Source organism: Mus pahari, chromosome 14, assembly GCF_900095145.1.
Source record: "Mus pahari chromosome 14, PAHARI_EIJ_v1.1, whole genome shotgun sequence".
Classification (NCBI taxonomy): domain Eukaryota; kingdom Metazoa; phylum Chordata; class Mammalia; order Rodentia; family Muridae; genus Mus; species Mus pahari.
Window position 1 is genome coordinate 1,185,136 of NC_034603.1, and position 17,373 is coordinate 1,202,508.

The 17,373-nt window shown below is 45.9% G+C and overlaps 1 protein-coding gene across 4 annotated transcripts in view; it reads right to left on the reverse strand.

Annotated features, from left to right (window-relative positions):
- Window positions 1-17,373, reverse strand: part of Nprl3 (NPR3 like, GATOR1 complex subunit) — a 36,532-nt gene that overhangs the window by 10,697 nt on the left and 8,462 nt on the right. For 2 of the 4 annotated variants that reach the window (XM_021211592.1, XM_029545961.1), the window contains exons 3-7: window positions 16,876-16,914; window positions 13,139-13,268; window positions 11,582-11,656; window positions 7,860-8,013; window positions 5,872-5,953 (exon numbers count right to left, since the gene is read on the reverse strand). In XM_021211592.1, the coding sequence (XP_021067251.1) occupies window positions 5,872-5,953; window positions 7,860-8,013; window positions 11,582-11,656; window positions 13,139-13,268; window positions 16,876-16,914 (480 nt within the window). The remainder of the gene's footprint in view (window positions 1-5,871; window positions 5,954-7,859; window positions 8,014-11,581; window positions 11,657-13,138; window positions 13,269-16,875; window positions 16,915-17,373) is intronic. The other 2 variants (XM_021211593.1, XM_021211595.1) reach the window with 2 other exon arrangements.

The following is a 17,373-nucleotide window of genomic DNA, read 5'->3' on the forward strand; positions in this document are numbered from 1 at the left end:
ACACACACACACACACACACACACACACTGTCTCTCTCTCTGTCTGGCCCTAGAATAATGTATAATCTATTCAGCCCATCAGGACTAAAGGAAGCTTCTGTCGCCCGGACATTCAATGTGGCAGAGACAATGGCTGCCTGCCCGGACTCCTGGCATCCAGAGCACATCCTCTCTCTGAGAGGGCCTGTCTTGAACACCTGGTGTAGACCTAAGCACAGATAGGCAGCTGGGTAGAATAGGGCTTATATCTACAGAGAAGAGATAGGTAGAAGAGGGAAGCTGTCAGGTCCCACAGAATGTTATGGTGGGAAGCACAAGCACCTCCCGTTATGTACCTTGCTGGTGGCGGTGGAGCGCCACAGGTAACTTGTGCAGCTATCCATCAGAGGGCGTGCAGTGACTACCCAGCCAAGTCCAAACAGTCCTCCACGGCAAACCTTTTCTTCTACATTCTCAGAGGTTGACACATTTACAGCTCAACATGCTCAGGCATGGCAGCATACAGCATCTCAGACCATCAACACATTCTATGTGCTCTACCTGCAAATCCAGACCTCTCAGCAAAACAAGGCCAGAGCTCCCAGACAACCAGCACCTGAGGAGGTATCTTGGTTGCTCTCCTTACAGCTTCTACCTGGGCAGTACCATCCCTGTTTCTCCAACATAGAGAACCCTGGGTGTGCTGCACATACTTCCTGCCCTCATTTCCTTCCCCATCACTCAAGTCCAGCCATTCTCAGGACCCTGACACTTAAGTTTGCCATGGCCTCTCTTCCCAGACGCCTCGGGACTTTCTTGTAACTCCAATTTCAAGTGCACACTCTCAGTGAGGTACCCTGGCCCCACCTTCACTCTGGCCCCTCACCCTGTACCCTGTACTCATGACCACAGGACTACCAGTTTGCTACCTAATACTGCCCTAACCAACCACACCAGGTATATGGAAGGTTTGCACGGGCACACGAAGCACTCATGCGTGGAAGGTGGGAAGAACCTAGAATCAGGCAGTGGTCTGCAGGAACTCTGTCTTCCCAGAACTCATCCTGTGGGGAGGTGGCCCTGGGGGTTGTCCAGTCCCTATAGAACCACACCCAGGAGGAAAGGGTGGTGTGGAGGAGGAGTCCCGCCCATGGCTCAGCCACATAGTCCTAGTGCTAAGTGCCAACAACATGTGCTTATTAAATAGAATCTATTCAGGTCTATATGCTGAGTGGGCAAAAAGTATGTAGCACATTTCTGAAATGTAATTATACAAATGCCATAAATAAAGAAAAGCAACTGCTCAGGCAAAGCCCCTGTGACTTGCACTTATTCTGCCTGAGAAAGGTATTTCCTGTCATCTGCCCCAACCCAGTCAAGCTTGGAAGAGCCAACCAGACAGGTAGCCTCCTTCATCCAGTGTAAGAAAGATAACCTAAAGTTTCAAGACTCCATTCTCAAACAGGACACATCCCTTGGTTCCCAAACTGCCGGTCTCTAGAGCCCCTTCCCTGATCTTGTTTCCTGGGCTGCCTCCCACCCAGAAGAGCGGCCAAGAAGCATTTTCCCATCACCACCCACTCTGCTGCTATTCTCAGCTCTCAGTGTCAGAGTGGCCAAGGACAGGGCAGGCTAGTCCTTAAAGGGGATGTGGCAAGAGTTCTTCCTGCCTGGGTCAAAGATGAAATGTTTGGATACTGTGGGAGAAACAAGGTCCTTGCTCCAGGCTCAGAAAACACACTTTTGTTTTCTCTTTTCTTCCACCCCCATTTCTTTCTTTTTCTGAGACAGGGTCTATGTATTGGGTCTCCATTTGTAGGCTGGATTCCAACTCACAGAGATGCGCCTGCCTCTGCCTTTCAGGAGCTGGGAGTAAAGATGTACGCTGCCACACCCCGCTCACTTTTCCTTTTTTTTTTTTGAGACAGAATTTTGTTGTGTACCCCAAGCTGGCCTCAAACTTGTGATCTTTCTGCCTCTACCTCCCAAATGCTGAGAGTCTCAGCATGGACCACAATAGCCGCCAAGGACTATTACAGTCTCTTCCCTGAAGCCTCCAGCAAGACAAGAGCTCTAAGCTTCTGAATTTTCCCCAGAGGGTTGCCAAGAACTCTAGCCAAGCCAGGCGTGGTGGTGCAGGCCTTTAATCCCAGTACTTGGGAGGCAGAGGCAGGCGGATTTCTGAGTTCAAGGCCAGCCTGGTCTACAAAGTGAGTTCCAGGACAGCCAGAGCTACACAGAGAAACCCTGTCTCGAAAAACCAAAAAAAAAAAAAGAACTCTAGCCAATAGCTTCAAATACAAAACCAAGTCTTTTTCTCCTTCAAGCAAAGAATAGCAGGGGAGGAATGGGAGAACACATCTGTGACCCTCCCTAGGATCTCTGTTTAATGCAAGCCACCTCATGGCTCCAAACCATCTATGCCTGTGTCTCCCAGGGCCTCAGAGACACTGAGGATGGGTATACAGATGGGCACCACAGGCTGTGGCTGAGCCTAGAGGACAATGGTGGTTTACTGGGGAGGTTCACAGGGACTAGGGGGTGGGGGGAGAACAAACTTTAAAGTCTGTTAAAAGCAGGGTTTAATGAATGTCAAGATGTGGGTCAAAGACCTCTCCGAGGTCAACACTCTTGGTTTTTCTAAGATTAGCCCTAACCAAGTCTGTGTGTAGTTTCCAGGATGGAATACAAAGCTCACAGCCAACCTTGAGAAACACTGCATCAGGAAACCCTCTCAGCACTCACACTGATGGGAAAGGGCAAGAGAGGAAAGGGTTACACTGTGCTACGCTGTGGTCATGCCCATGCAAATACCAGCCAGGCTCCTCTAACCAACTTATGGTCACAACAGGAAGAAATAGAAGGTCCTATTTTTGAGCTCTCTTATTTAGGGTATAGTTCAGGGTGGCTATTGGAACAACATGGAATCAGAATTAAATACCAAGAGTCCTATCATTTCAAACAGCTGATTCTGGTCCACCTAGGACCTCAGTGATGTGGTGACAACCATGTGCTAGGTACAGCTCTAAGTAGTGTTTCAGGTACCTGGGGCACAGAACAGAGGACACAAATTACAGCCTAATATTTGGAAGAATCTTACTCTGTATAGCACAGTATATAAACTACAGAGTTACAGGGAAAGGTACATACAGACACTTGTGTGACAGTGCAGGCCAGGGTTAAATGCTAGCTGTGGGCATGGGGGACACATTATGGTCTTTATAGCACCTTCCCAACTCAGGTGTGTCTCAACCTTGTGCCAGCTGACTCAAATCCCCAGCCTATGTCTTTGCCTCTGAACATCTTGTACTGAGCTGGAGCCTCTTTACAAAGTAAAAAGCTCTGTGGCATGGAGACACTGAACACTGCCATTATGAGTCCCCCTGAGTACCAGATGCACATCTGGACAAACCTCTGGAGTGCAGTGGGAGGACAAGGACCATTAGAAATGTGCCTGCCCAACGTCTAGTCTCTAGCTCTGGAGACAGTCAGGTGAATCCTTCACAACAAAAGTGTAAACCAGGAAAGACACTGAAGTCTGTGGAGAGAAGGGAAGAGAAAGGGCTATGCTTGCTTCTGTCATCTGCATTTCAAGATGAAACCCAGGGTTTGTTCCCAGAAAAGTTTCCTGCTAAGCTTATGTTCCTATTTGCAGGAGTTTAATGTTAGTCTGAAAATAGTGTGCAGAAAAACACTGTCCCCAAGCTTATCTAGCCTTTGCACAGCATTCGAGTCCAGCGCTTCTGCAACAGGAGATAAATGCTCCTGCCCGGGCCCAGCATCTACACTCCATGACTGTGCAGAGCACCGCAGTTCTATCTTCTGCACCAAGATGCACCATGTGCTGTGTGCACACTTATCTCACCCCTGCACTCTTGGCCTACCTTTAGCTAATAACCAACAGGTCACTCTGACCTCACCTCAGCTAAGCCTCTTCCTCCTCTGAGAATCCGCCATGTATCCTGTGTCCTCTGCCCACACAGCAGTCAGGCTTCCTACTACATGTGGCAGAATGCAGCACAAAACAAGAAACATACATGGATAGGCTTCAAAAACCTTACCCTGGGACCTCAAACAAAATTTCACATGTATGTACATTTTTTAAAAAATGAAATACAGACTTGGAACATTCAGAGACATCTATAGGCTTGTTCTTGCTCTTGAGCAGTTAACAGTGCAGCCAGCACTACTTGCCTGGCCAGGCCTCAGACAGCATTCCCATGACCTGAGCCTCCCAGACCCAACCCCAGTCTCTGCTAATTCAGAGAATCAATCAACAGAACACTTCTTCACACCACAAGGAATTTATACCATCATTCCTCCTGCCATTCCATAGCTCTTTAACTGTGACTGTGGATGCATTGTGTTATGTTATACAAAGTGAAGGATCCCTTCCTAAGGGAAGCAACCCAGGGGAGACATGGGGACACAGGTACTGGGACAGCCAGGGTAACCTCCTAAGGGACCCCCTCTTCCACTCTATATCCACAGACACTTAGGAAATAGGGTTCCAGCTACAACTATACCAGAGCCTTGGCTTTGGTTAAAATAGTAAATCCAGAACAATTCTGTAAGAGGATGCTCTTAAAACTCGATGCCAATTAAGCCCACAACTTCCTGTCTTTTAGGTCTTCTCTGAGAACACCTTTATCAGAGATCTGTCAAAAGACAGATGTTATATTTGATCTACCCAGTCAATGTATACTCAGATACACCTTTTTATTGCTGAGGGAACAGGACCTTGAGGCCAACCACAGACCTTGTGTGATGAAGCTGGAAATGAATCATGCCAAGAGGGCAGTTATAAGCTGTACATAGGGGATGGAGCAGAGGAGGTCAAAACTGCCACACACCGCCGGAGAAGTGTGGCTCTCAGCCTCCCAGGACAGGTTCCAGGACCCAGGGCTGGCTGCTGTATAAGTTCACCTGGAGAAATGAGACCTTACCCACTAACACACAGGGTATCTGGCTAGAAGGACCTTGAACGCCTTTCTCACCAAAAGCTCAAATTCCTGTGTCCCTCCAAATTGGTCCACTGGGTGGCACTGGGAGGCCTCAAGCCCTGAGCTATGCCTGGCAGATGACAAAGCTTTCTAAGGTTTTACACTTTTCCCCACATCCTTTTTTTCTTTAGAAACCTGCAGTCACTGGTTTCCTTTTTACTTTGTTTTTTAGATGTTATGCAGCCAAGTCCTGTCTAGATAAGTGAGTTAGTTCCAGGCCAGCCAAGGAATGGCGGTGGAACTCTGTGAGCATCACACACCTGTATCAAGTCACCCTAGTCACTTAGTGAGGTCTATCACACACACGAGTTAAGTATTTTGTATATATTTAATAGATTACTCAGCCAGCAATAGAATCAAATCCACACGAGGTTTCCACTATGTTCCCAATACTTGCTGACCTCAGATAGTGTCTCCCACTCCAGCTCTCCCCGAGCACAGACTATCACAGTCAACTCCAACTCCTCCCACTGAACTTGGATTTTCTCAAGTGGGAAGAGGCAACAGTGATGTCCACCTCAATGAGAATTGTAAAGAACTTGGCTCTAGGTTAAGCTCAGTTAAGTGCTGCTGAGTTTAATGATTCAAAAGCACTTTCAGACATCCATGGACAGTTGTGAGAGGAGCTTCTGTTGTAAAGGAAGCTGGAGGTACCCGTCTCTGCTAAGTACATCACTCAACAAAGGGGCTGCCATTAGAAAGTGGGTTTCCTGAAAAGTGGCCACACAAGTGTCCCATCCCTTAACCTTTCTTGTCCCTGTCTCAGCAGTGCTCCAGCACACACAGAGAGCCTATGGCAGCACTGTCTGTGGGAGGCTTCCACTCTGGAGGCTTGGGGAAGCTAGCCCAGGAAGAAGAGGTTCAACAAGCATGGCCCTAGGGGTCTTACCTGTCATAAGCTTCTTTGAGGTCCCGAGCCAGCTTGCACTTGGGTAGGATGTGCTGGAATGGGGACTGAGGACCTTCATTTGCTGCAAGAATAACAAAAGTTAAAGATTTACAACTTCCAAAGCAAGAAAACATGCGCAGCCAGAACAGGAACAATCTTTAGAACAAATTCAACATTAACAAGTAAGTTAAACCAATGTTAAATTAACATAAAAAAACTCCTTGTAATCATCATCATCATCAATCTACCCCTGATCCCTGTAACTAAAAGTAGACTCAGGCTGATCTGAGAAACTATTTATATATGAAATGTATATGAAAACTATTTGTGTTTAAACTTGTCAACCCTGTAATTACAGGAGCAAGCTGTCAGCTCCACTGCCTCCCACAGAAGGCGGATGTCCCTTGGCTTAGCAGACCCACCCTCTGTCGCAGTGACTGGGTTTTCCCATGCCATCTTACTCCACTTCCACACTGTACAATCATGTGTCTTTAGGACTAAAATATCTTTTAATCTTCATGAATCTCTAGCAAATATATATATATATATATATATATATATATATATATATATATATAATTAAGATGAACATGGGTTTTTTAATATTTAATTTTTTAACAGATTTTTGTTGTTGTTTTTGATTTGTTTCTTTCTTTTTGAGACAGGGTCTCACTGTATAGCCTTGGCTGGCCTAGACCTTATTCTGCAGACCAGGCTGGCCTCAAAACTCAAGAGATCCCCACCTGCCTCTTTTTCTCAAGTCCTGAGATTAAAGGCAAGTACCATCATGGCCGGATCTAAATCTTAAAAAAGAAAATTTCTGGATTGTTTCCTATCATACTTATAATTAACTAAAATAAAAATCATGAGTGTTGTTTGTTTGCTTGCTTTTGCTGTCTCTCTGTCTTGGGTCCTAGAGCTGGAATCCAGAGCCTCACATATACTAGGCAACCACTCTATAACGATCCCCAGGCCCATAATATAAGTGGTTTTGTTTTGGAGACACAGTCTCTCTGTATATATCCAGGACTGTCCAGGAGTCCAGAGATCCACTGGCCGTTGCCTTCTACAGGCTAGTGTAAGAGGTGCACACCACCATGCCCACCTAATTTTCAAAGGAAAATAAGTAAATTTTTCACTGAAAATACATTATAATCAGACAAGACTTTGTTAGTTTGTAATAATTTCTAATTTCTGTTCCTCATTCTTTCTTCTGTAGCTGGTAAGCCTAGGAGAAGGAAGCTAAGATCATTCCCAGTTTCTTTCTACACAGTCTATCAGCACAAATTATTTTTTGATTAGTTAGGGGACAGTCAGGTTCTTCAACTTTTAAACTGTAAGTTCCAAGTGTGGAAATCACCCAGTTTACCAGCTGGATGTTCTCAGTGGCCCCTCCCTGAGTTTCTCATCCCAGGACAAATTTGTGTAGCAGAACCAATGCCAGAGAGGTATCTGTCCTAAATGAAAGGTGATCAATCACATAACAATGTGTGGGGTTGTTCCTAGAGAGATCAATTCAGACCCATGCATTTAGCACAGCAGATTCATATGAACCCCTACAAGAGCCTTTTTGTGCTGGTCATGACCAGCTCAATGTGAAGATCTTGTACTTCTCTAGCTAGTCTCTGCTTACCGACTGTTGTAAGGACTTCCTCTCCAGTACCCAGCTCACCAAATCCAAAGCTTTGGTTAGCTTCTGACAGTTGTGTTGTGGTGTTGGAGAGACCCTTGGAGATGGAGATTCTCTGTACTGTCAGCATCCCCAAGTCCACAAAGAGAACGGACATGTGATCAAACTTGCAACCAGGCAGCAAGCCTGCCCTTCCCTGCACAGAGGATCTCTTTAATAGTGTGCCTGGAACTAGAGAGCCAACTTAGAGCATTATATGAAATTGCCTCAAAACAAAGCAGAATGACCAATTGGTCCTCCAGAGATACTACACAAAGAGAAGCCATCAGACCTGTGCTCAGCAGGCTGCTGCACTCACCATCAGCCACAGCAGACACCTCATCCTGAAGTGCTAGGATCAGCTTGGCCTCTCGAGTGAGGTACTGGCAGCGGCGCTCCTCATGCTGCAGGACAGTAGCAATTCGGCGGGACAAGTTGTGTAGACAGTTTATCACTGATGGGTCAGCATTGGCCTGCACAACAGAGGTCAAACACTCGGAGTATGTACGCAGAGACACACTTATAAGGCTCTAATACAAAAGCATAGACCACGGCAGATGCCCTCTCCATTCCTTGCCACTAGGTTTCTCCTCACAGTAACTGCTGTCCAGAGACCCCTGTGCATGCTCCTAGCCTACCTATATACATGCCGGCTGATTGTCTCATCTTCTAGTCTTGGGAACAACTGTTTAGAGGGTTGCAGAGATGACTCTATGGGAGTCCTCTATGGGGAACACACATTCCCACTGTGCTATGACTGTAGAGAAAATCAAGGGACAGCTAAGGGCACTGATCCCACCCACCTATTATGTGATCTTGGGTCACTGGTCATCATTTGAAGATGGAAAACCGACCGAGCAGAGGAAACTAGTAAAACACATACAGCACTCAGAACAGAGGTTGACCTGAGCAAAACCTTGGAGGTATCTGTAATCCCTGTTGTGCATTGACCACTCATGAACATGTCTGGCCTATAGTATATAGGAATTCATTCACAACAGGCCACACTGTTCCAGAACAAACAACATAAAAATGTTATGCTATTTGCTAAACATCTGTCAGGGATGAATTATTCCTAGCTAATCTGTTAATCAGATTAACACTGGCCCATGTCCCTCACAAGTGTCTACTGCTTACCTACACTAACTAGGTCAAAGCAGCACACACCCATCTGGAACCTATCAGTGACCATAGTCAACAGCAGGTGTACACACCCAGGCCAAGGGTGGAGCAGGCCACTGTGGGATCTATGGAGATGCTTGAACGAACAGATAACTAAGGCAAGCATGACTCAGAGTTTCTAGAGGCCACCAGGACTGCTGAGTAATAGTTGGGGGTACAGGGTCAGAAAGGAAAGGACAAATGGTACCACTGATTAGGACCTCTGACGCTGTTTTCCCATCCTGCTTATTTGCCAAGTGACCCTGTGCCTATTATCTTAAATCAAAATCTTACCTAGACAACACCTTGTTCACCTGCAATTGGGAAGACTTTCTACATTCTCAATAAGCCACATATTTTCAAAGAGAAGCAAAACCTGGGCAAGCTTGCAACCACCAGGCAGTCTGCCGTGACTCTTCATACTTAGGGCATCCCCTTGATCATGTCCTAAAAGGGCTGATTTACAGAGTGTATACAATAGCCTCAAAACAAGTTCACATTCACAAGAGTCTGTATAAAAATACTCCACTAGAAAGCAGGGAGAGAATAATCTTGGATACGAACTTTTCCTCTGACTAGTGACTGAAGTCACAGTGAGTCATTCTCTCTGCTGGAGGTGCCACTAGCTGAGGTACAAAAGCATCTCTATAGCAGCTGGTGGGGACCAACTGTTTGAGTGTCCCCTTTGTGCGAGGTAGTTCTCACCCCCACACCGTAAGGCTCAATGACATACACTGAAGGGATATCTGGTATGTCTTGTTTGCATAGGCTAACCCTGAAAAAGCTGCCACCTAGAATGAGGCAGAGTTTAATGGGAATGCTAACAAAAAGTGTCCTTACAGCAGGTATGGTAGCTTACCCCTATAATGCCACCACTTGGGAGGCAGAAGGATCAAGCTCAAGTCTACATAGGAATGTTAAGGCCAGCCTGGCCTATGTGACACCATCTCAAACAAAGTGAACATTCACAGTTCAGGGTAGGAAGCAACACCAAAGTTAATATATCATCATCCATGGGACTTTCTGCCTCCCAAAAGCTTGTATCCAGATATGACTACACCTTCCTAGTAACTTCCAGTCTGCAGGACACAAAGTCTGCCCACTGAGACAAATCTGGACGTGGGGATGTGGCAGGACTAGTGGAGACAGAGCACCATAGCAATCAGGGTTTGCATCTTGGCTCATACAGGCCAACTGAAAACCATTCTCAATCAAGACGTTTTAACAGACCAAGTACTAGTTAATACTAACTTGTCATGGTTAATTCTTGTCAGATTCAAAAGGGCATTATGGCATAAAATAAAACTATTGTTTTATAGATATGTCTTGTAACAGAATAATGAATGGATATATGACAGGTATGAGGCACATGGCTATAATCTTAGCACTTGTGAGGTGGAGGCAGGAGGATCAGGAATTCTAGGTCATCCTCAGATACATAAGTGTTCATGGCCAGCCTGGGATATACAAGACCATTTCTTTAAAAAGTAATAAAAGCCAGGCACAGTGGCCCACGCCTTTAATCCCAACATTCAGGAGGCAGAGGCAGGTAGATTTCTGTGAGTTTCAGGCTAGTCTGATCTATATAGCAAGTTCCAGGCCAGACAAAGTTACATTCTGAGACCCTGTCTCAACAGAAACAAAATAAACAAGGAGAAAGGTGGCTCAGGGGCTAAGATCATTTGCTGTTCTTCAGGAGGTCCTGAGTTCTGCTTCTACAGCACATGAGCTAGTTCACAACTGCTTGCAACTCCAGCTCCAAGGGGTCTAGCTCCTCTTCTGTCCTTGGACATACACACATGTACTCAGGTTCATAAGTAAAAATAAATCTAACACAATAGAATGGTCATGAGGCCTAGGATTCACTTTGAAATACAGATACATAAAAACTGCTACTGGACTTCTTATGGCTTTCCTGTTAAGAGATGAAATATGAATCTAGATAGCAGTGATGAACAAGATGATACATGGTGACATTACAAATGTACTAGGTGTAGCTAAATTGTGCATTTTGTTTATTATTTGGTGATATATGTATATGATACAATAAGGTCTTACTATACAGCCAAAGATAAGCAGTCATGCTGACTTAAATTGTATACTTTTTTGGAGCACTAAGTAATGGGGTATAAAGACAGGGTTTCATGTAGCCCAAACTGGCCTCAAATTCACTATGTAATTGACCTTGAGCTCCTAAATGTCCTACCTCAGTTCCCCAAAAACTGGGATTATAGGAATGTACCACCTGTTCTAGCTGAGTGTAGTGTTCATCTGTCTGTTTGTTTGTGAGATAGAATCTCATTCTGTGGCACAGGCTGGCCTCAAATTTGTGGCAATTCTCCAGCTTCTGCCTCCCAGATGCTGGGATAGCAGGTGTGTGCCACCATCCACTTTAAAATGGGAAACATTCAGGGCTAAGGATGTAGCTTAGTAATAGAGGCCCTGAGCTCTATGACTACCATTGTTTTGGTTTTTTCCTCTCCCCTCCTTGTAAGATTTTATTCATTTTATGTATATGAGTACACTTTAGCTGTTTTCAGACACATCAGAAAGGGGCATTAGATCCTATTACAGATGGTTGTGAGCCACCATGCGGTTGCTGGGAACTGAACTCAGGACCTTTGAAAGAGCAGTCAGTACTCTCAACTGCTGAGCCATCTCTCCAGCCTATCTACCACTGTTAATAAAGTAAATATTGTTATGGTATGTATTTTACAAAAAAGTTGGAGGAGGAAGGGGAGGAGAAGAGAACCAATGAGCTATGTCCCCACAGACATGTTACTGAAAGGGCAAATGCCACGCCCACAGCCTGAGTTCCCTGGACACTGGCTCTTCCTCCTCAGATCCTCTTTTCGGACCTAACCACTGTACAACACTCACCCTCAGTGCAAATACCACATTAAAAAGAATCATGGTCGGAGCTTCCCGCTTTGGAGATGGATCTGTTTTGGAGACCTGTAAAAGAGCATAATTCTAGTAAATCAAAACACACAACATCTTATCTGTTCTTTGTGACAGGGTACCACTATGAACTGCTGGGACCTAGAACTTAGTATGAGTCCAAGCTGGTCTTGAACTCAGTGATCCTACCTCAGGCTCCCAATACTGGGATCAGAGGGGTGAGAAACCATGACCAGCAGAGAGCCACAACTTTCTACGGAAAGCTATAGTGCTTTTGCTCAGAGAGGAGTCGACAAACAGTTGAATCACACGTGTGCAACAAGCAGAATGGCTTGTGCCTGAAGTTCAGTGACTGAAAAAATAAAGCTGATGATGCCCAAAGTGACAGGACAGAAAGGAGTGCCCATCCCCTGCCACCATGGCAAGGACTCAGGACGTTTAGAGATAAGAGAGTGCCCAGCAGCTCTGTTGCAAAGGGGCAGCCAGTGTTGCTACAGAACCAAGTCCATACCTCTCTCCAGTTCTGGCCTCCATGTGGTCTCAGTAACGAATGCCAAAGCATTCACACGTACCACTCAGAGAGGCACCACCCTTCAAGCCTAATTACAAGGGTTGCCTAGAGATGGAGTTAGGGTCCCAACTCTCCCTACAACACCCAGGAAATGTACCCATCCCTGACTGTCCTGCAATGCTACAGGAATGACTGTCAACTCCTCCCTCTCACCCATAGACAGAACAGAGCCCTGTCATTAAAGACCTCTGTAGGGAGGGGGAGCACTATCAGCGGTGAGACACTCCAATGGCCTCCAAAGCCCTCATATGCATAAAGCTTGCAAGTCGCACAGCTCTTTATACACTCTCTAAATGGTGTGGCGTGCTGAAACGTTTCTGCATCTGAGGGATGCTGTCATCATGGAGCTGGGTTGTACGCAAAGGGCTGACTGGCTCTAGTGTCCAAGTTCCTTTGGGTATCAACACACTGTACCTTGTTAACACTCCTCAGGACCCAAATACTCATCCATCAGAGAACATATGTAGAAAGGTTAGTACAACAATATGTGTTAAAATATGTCCGTTATCAAAATTTAACAGGATTTAACAGGAAGCACACATCATTTTTTAAAAGTTAGAACAATTACCAGTTAACTCATTGTTGCCTTCCCCTATATATAAGAGGAAAGGCCAGTTAGCAGAGATCCAGACTATAGTCAGCAAAGGCTAGTAACAGAGAGCTGGGGATGGAGCTCAGTGGACCAACAACTGCACAGCATGTGGAAGACTATGGGTTCCATCCATCACTGAATGAAAAGACAAGCTACTGGCAGGAACTATAGCACCTGGGGGCAAGTACCCTGTCATTCTCTGCTGAATCCCCCGGTCCTAAGAAGGCTCACAGCTCACAGCAAGCAGTTGATCAGATCTGCTGCCCTAATCACACATTCACCAGCATCAACATCAGCACATCTGGCGCTCAGAGCCAGTAAAGGCCAGGCTCACCCACCCTAGAAAAATCCTACCTGCTGAGGAGAGCCATACCTGCCCCAGAGCATGCTGCAGCAGTGTTGGGTGCCCAACAAACCGTACATTATCAATCTTCAGTTCAAATTTTTGGCCGCACATTTCAGATTTGGTTGCCAAAATTGTTGCCAGAATAACATCCGAGAACCTTAAAATTGTAAAAATGTAGGATGGAAACGCATTAATGGAAATCACAGCACCGTGCCCAGGTACCCATAAGTAGGGAGTGGCTCAGGAAATGAGAGTTCTGTGGAGCTACTTTGTCCCCAGAGGGTGGCATTCCTATCAGTGACTCTCTTGCAGCAGTCCCAAGGTTAGGGATGTGAATCACCAGAATTACAGGTAGAAGGCAGGAAAAGCACAGGCTGAAGGCACATGCTGTCATTTCTGGCATGCTGTATGAAATTAGAAGAGGAACAGCTGCAGTTTGCATTTAAAAGGAAGATCAGCTGGGGGTGGCACTGCCCTCAGGAGCCATTCACTGAGGCTCACAGGCCTCTTCTTACTGCACTGCGGTTTGGGAACTGTACCTCTCAACATCTTTGACCCCAGTCCCTCCACAACAGGGCCACAAAAAGGACCAGGGGACAGAGCTCCAGGTTGCATGCAGTATGCTAACTACATTCTTTTCTGCAGAGCTGCACGGCCCTTCCCTTTCCCTGAACACTTAAACTTCCCAGTTCTTACTGAGGGAATTTTGTACATGGCATGCAGATGCACTGTATTACAGGAACATGGGATGCACAGAAACAAGTGTCATGGAGAAGTGGGAATGGCTGCGGTGTGGGAGCTCACCCTTTCCAAGAGCCATTGGTACATCTGTCTCCCTACTGGCAAGCCTAGTCCTCCCTGTCTGGGAACCTGGATAAGTGAGTTGTCTGCAGAGAGGAGAGCCCTGGGGCCTGGTGTTGCCTCTTATCTAAGAGACCAGGGACTGAGGGCCTCCACTGTAGACATACAGGCACTGTTTCTGATCTGGCCCTAACGGGATAGAGCACCTATGCTCACCTATCTACTACAGAAAGCTTTCTAATATCTAGATAGGGTGGTTTGGGGAAGACAGCTCCAGCACTATTGGGATCATAGTCTGTCCTGGGCAGGGAGACCCTTACAGTCCTGAAAGAGACTATGTGGCACTTTAGTCTTGTTTCTTCTGGAGGCATTCTCAGTGGGGGAAGGGAGACAGACTAACATCAAAACTCCTCCATTACACATTGAAAAAGGAAGGTCAGCTTCAAACAGCTGCTGTGGCTCAACTCCAAAGCAGCAAATGACACTGGGACAGAAAGTGTCTATGTGGGCACTCATTCCAGGCCACCCTACACAAAACAGGGCTGTAGGACCAGTGACCCAGAGGCAGCTGGAACAGAAGCCTGGTTATGATCAACATGCAGTTCTTCCACTTCTACCCATGACCATGAGAACCCTCCAGGCTATGGCCTGGAGGGCCTGAGCTGGTTTCCTGCAAAACTAGCAGGATCCCCTGGCTGCCACAGGGCTCACAGGACCCCAAATAAACCACATGCAGAGAGTTGGTCACAATGGGCTTCCTTACCCTCTGCAATGTGGGTTTAGAACTAGTCTTATCACTAAAATCCTGGAACCTATAGGACACCCAGACAAATCCTTAGTCGTCCCCTCCTCCCTGGAACATTAATGTCCGGGATATCAGAACATGGAAGACTCAACATCTTAGACAAGCGCATTTTGTACATAGCTTTCTGCCAGTCCCACCTGTCTGAAAGACACACTGATGCGGAAGGAGTTCAGGATACTAAACTCTACCAAACGCTTGGGCTCTGATCCAGCCAGCATGTTACATCCTATCTATATAAAGGGCATCCAACACTGTACCATCCAACCAGTTAATATACAAAAGTAGTAGAAGGGACAATGACCTTAACCAATGCAGACCACTTCTTCCTTGACAGTCAAAAATCTCCACTAAAAACTCCCTGTCTGTCGTGAAGAGCCACAGACATGCTTCAGCTTTCGCTCCAGGACACCCAAAGGCAAGCAGTGGTGTCCCGTAAGTATCAAAACCCATCCATAAATACCAAAACTCAAATATGACCGTGAAGGAACAAAATTAAATCCTACCCTCTAAGAGGCCTGACCCACAGATGGATATATACTGCTGAAGTTAGGCCATGATGCCTTAAGTGCCTATCCTAGGAAGTCCCTGTGTAGCCTGCCATTTTGTTAATATGAACAGGTCTGAGCTGTGTGCCACTCTTAACATTACACATTTATGATGAAAAACACTTGTTTGGTCATGGACTTCACATAGTGTTTGATGATGTAATGTGCACAAAGACAAAGTAACCTGAGACCAGGGAAGGGGTATAACTTATACTTAGCAAATTACAAGGAACAAGGATTACTGTTCCCAAAGTTTACAAAAATCCTTTGAAAACTTGGTAAGTGTAAAATAAGACAATAAAACACCTGCTATAAAAACTAAACATTTCTAACTTGAACATCCAAGAAAAACATATTTAGGAAGATATAACAGCCCAGTTGAAAAGCTGGTCAGGATTTTTTTTCCTTGTTTTAATTTCTTTTTACTTTGATAGAATAGTTTTCCTAGTTAGAGAATTCAAGTATTTTTTTTTGTTGTTGTTGTTGTTGTTTGAGACAGGGTTTCTCTGTATAGCCCTGGCTGTCCTGGAACTCACTTTGTAGACCAGGCTGGCCTTGAACACAGAAATCTACCTGCCTCTGCCTCCTGAGTGCTGGGATTAAAGGCGTGCGCCACCACGGTTGGCCTCAAGTATTCTATTTTTAATAAAACATCCTAGAGTAGGGTTACCCAGGAACAGAGAGGAAAATGACAGGAAAGGAGCTCAACTCTATACCCTCAGCCTGCTGTTTTTAATGTGTATGAGTATTTCTTCCTGCATGTATGTATGTACACCAGGCAGGTACCTATGGCCCATGGGAGGCCTTGAAGAAGGCACTGGATCCCCTAGAACTAAAGTTAAAGATAGTTGTGAGCTGCCATGTGGGTACTGGGAACTGAACCCAGGTCCAACAGAAGCACATGTGTTCTTAACCACGACCCCTCTCTCCAGCCTCTTAACCTGCCTGTGGATGGAAACTCACACTTACTGTATGTATAGCCATGGCCCATACAGGTAGAATACACATACTGTATGTGTAGCCATGGCCCACACAGGTAGAATTGCTTCGGGGACAAGTTAGTGCAGCTTACAAACGTTCCATATCACCTTTGTGGGGACATTTTTGCCACTATTTGGTTCCTTCTAATCCTGGGTATCTAACTAAACACTCAAATACTCAAATGCTGTTAACACAGTCTGTCATTCTGTCTGTCTCCTTCCCTCTGTCCCCCTGCCTCTCTTTCTCAAAACCAAAGACAAGGAGCAGTGATCATGAGCCCCCGCTGTGCAGTACGACAGGAGATGAGCAACCCACACACTGGCCCAGTACCATGGGACGACGAGTTCCCATTTGGGGAGGAGGTTTGCACAGCATACCCGGGCCAGAAATCTCTCCGGTGCCAGCCAACCATACTTAGGTTCTCAAAGGAATATGAAATAGCTAAGTAATTCTGGGTGGGCAGAGGGCAGAGGATGTGGGGAAATCTGGGATCTTGAGAGGCAGGGAGGATTCCAAGCCTATGCACCTCGTTAGTCATTCTTCAACATTGAGAGAAATTAGGCAGTAAGCACAATTACAAGAGAAGGCAGCGGAGTCAAGACAGAAAAGGGGTGGAGAGGTCTTGGTCTTACCCTGCAACCAATTGCTCATCGGTTGGAGGACATGGCTTGCTGAAATGGGAACAGGACCATCAAGACCAAACAAAACATTCTTTCTTTAAAACCATGTAAAGTTACAAGGTTGTTTTATAAAAGCAGTATTAAAATCTAGCAGAAGCAGCACTATAAAGTATTAGCTGAATATTTCTTACCAGGTGAGAAAAAAGATATACATACCCCAGATGGAACACTTACCAGGGGATTTTTTTCTCACTAAAGCTTGAATTCTTACACATAAGTACAGGCCAGGAGAGAATGAGAGTCACTTTTCAGAATCCAGGACATCGGAAGAGCAGACCCTGGTGTCTGATCTTCCAAAGAGTAGAGAAAAAATACGACGCCCAGACAGGACAGCCTTCTGAACTATGGTGCAGCAAGTGCCACCCAGCAGATCCCCAGATGGCGAGACAGCATGGACGGCCTGCACACTCACTGCCGTGAGACAGCATGGACGGCCTGCACACTCACTGC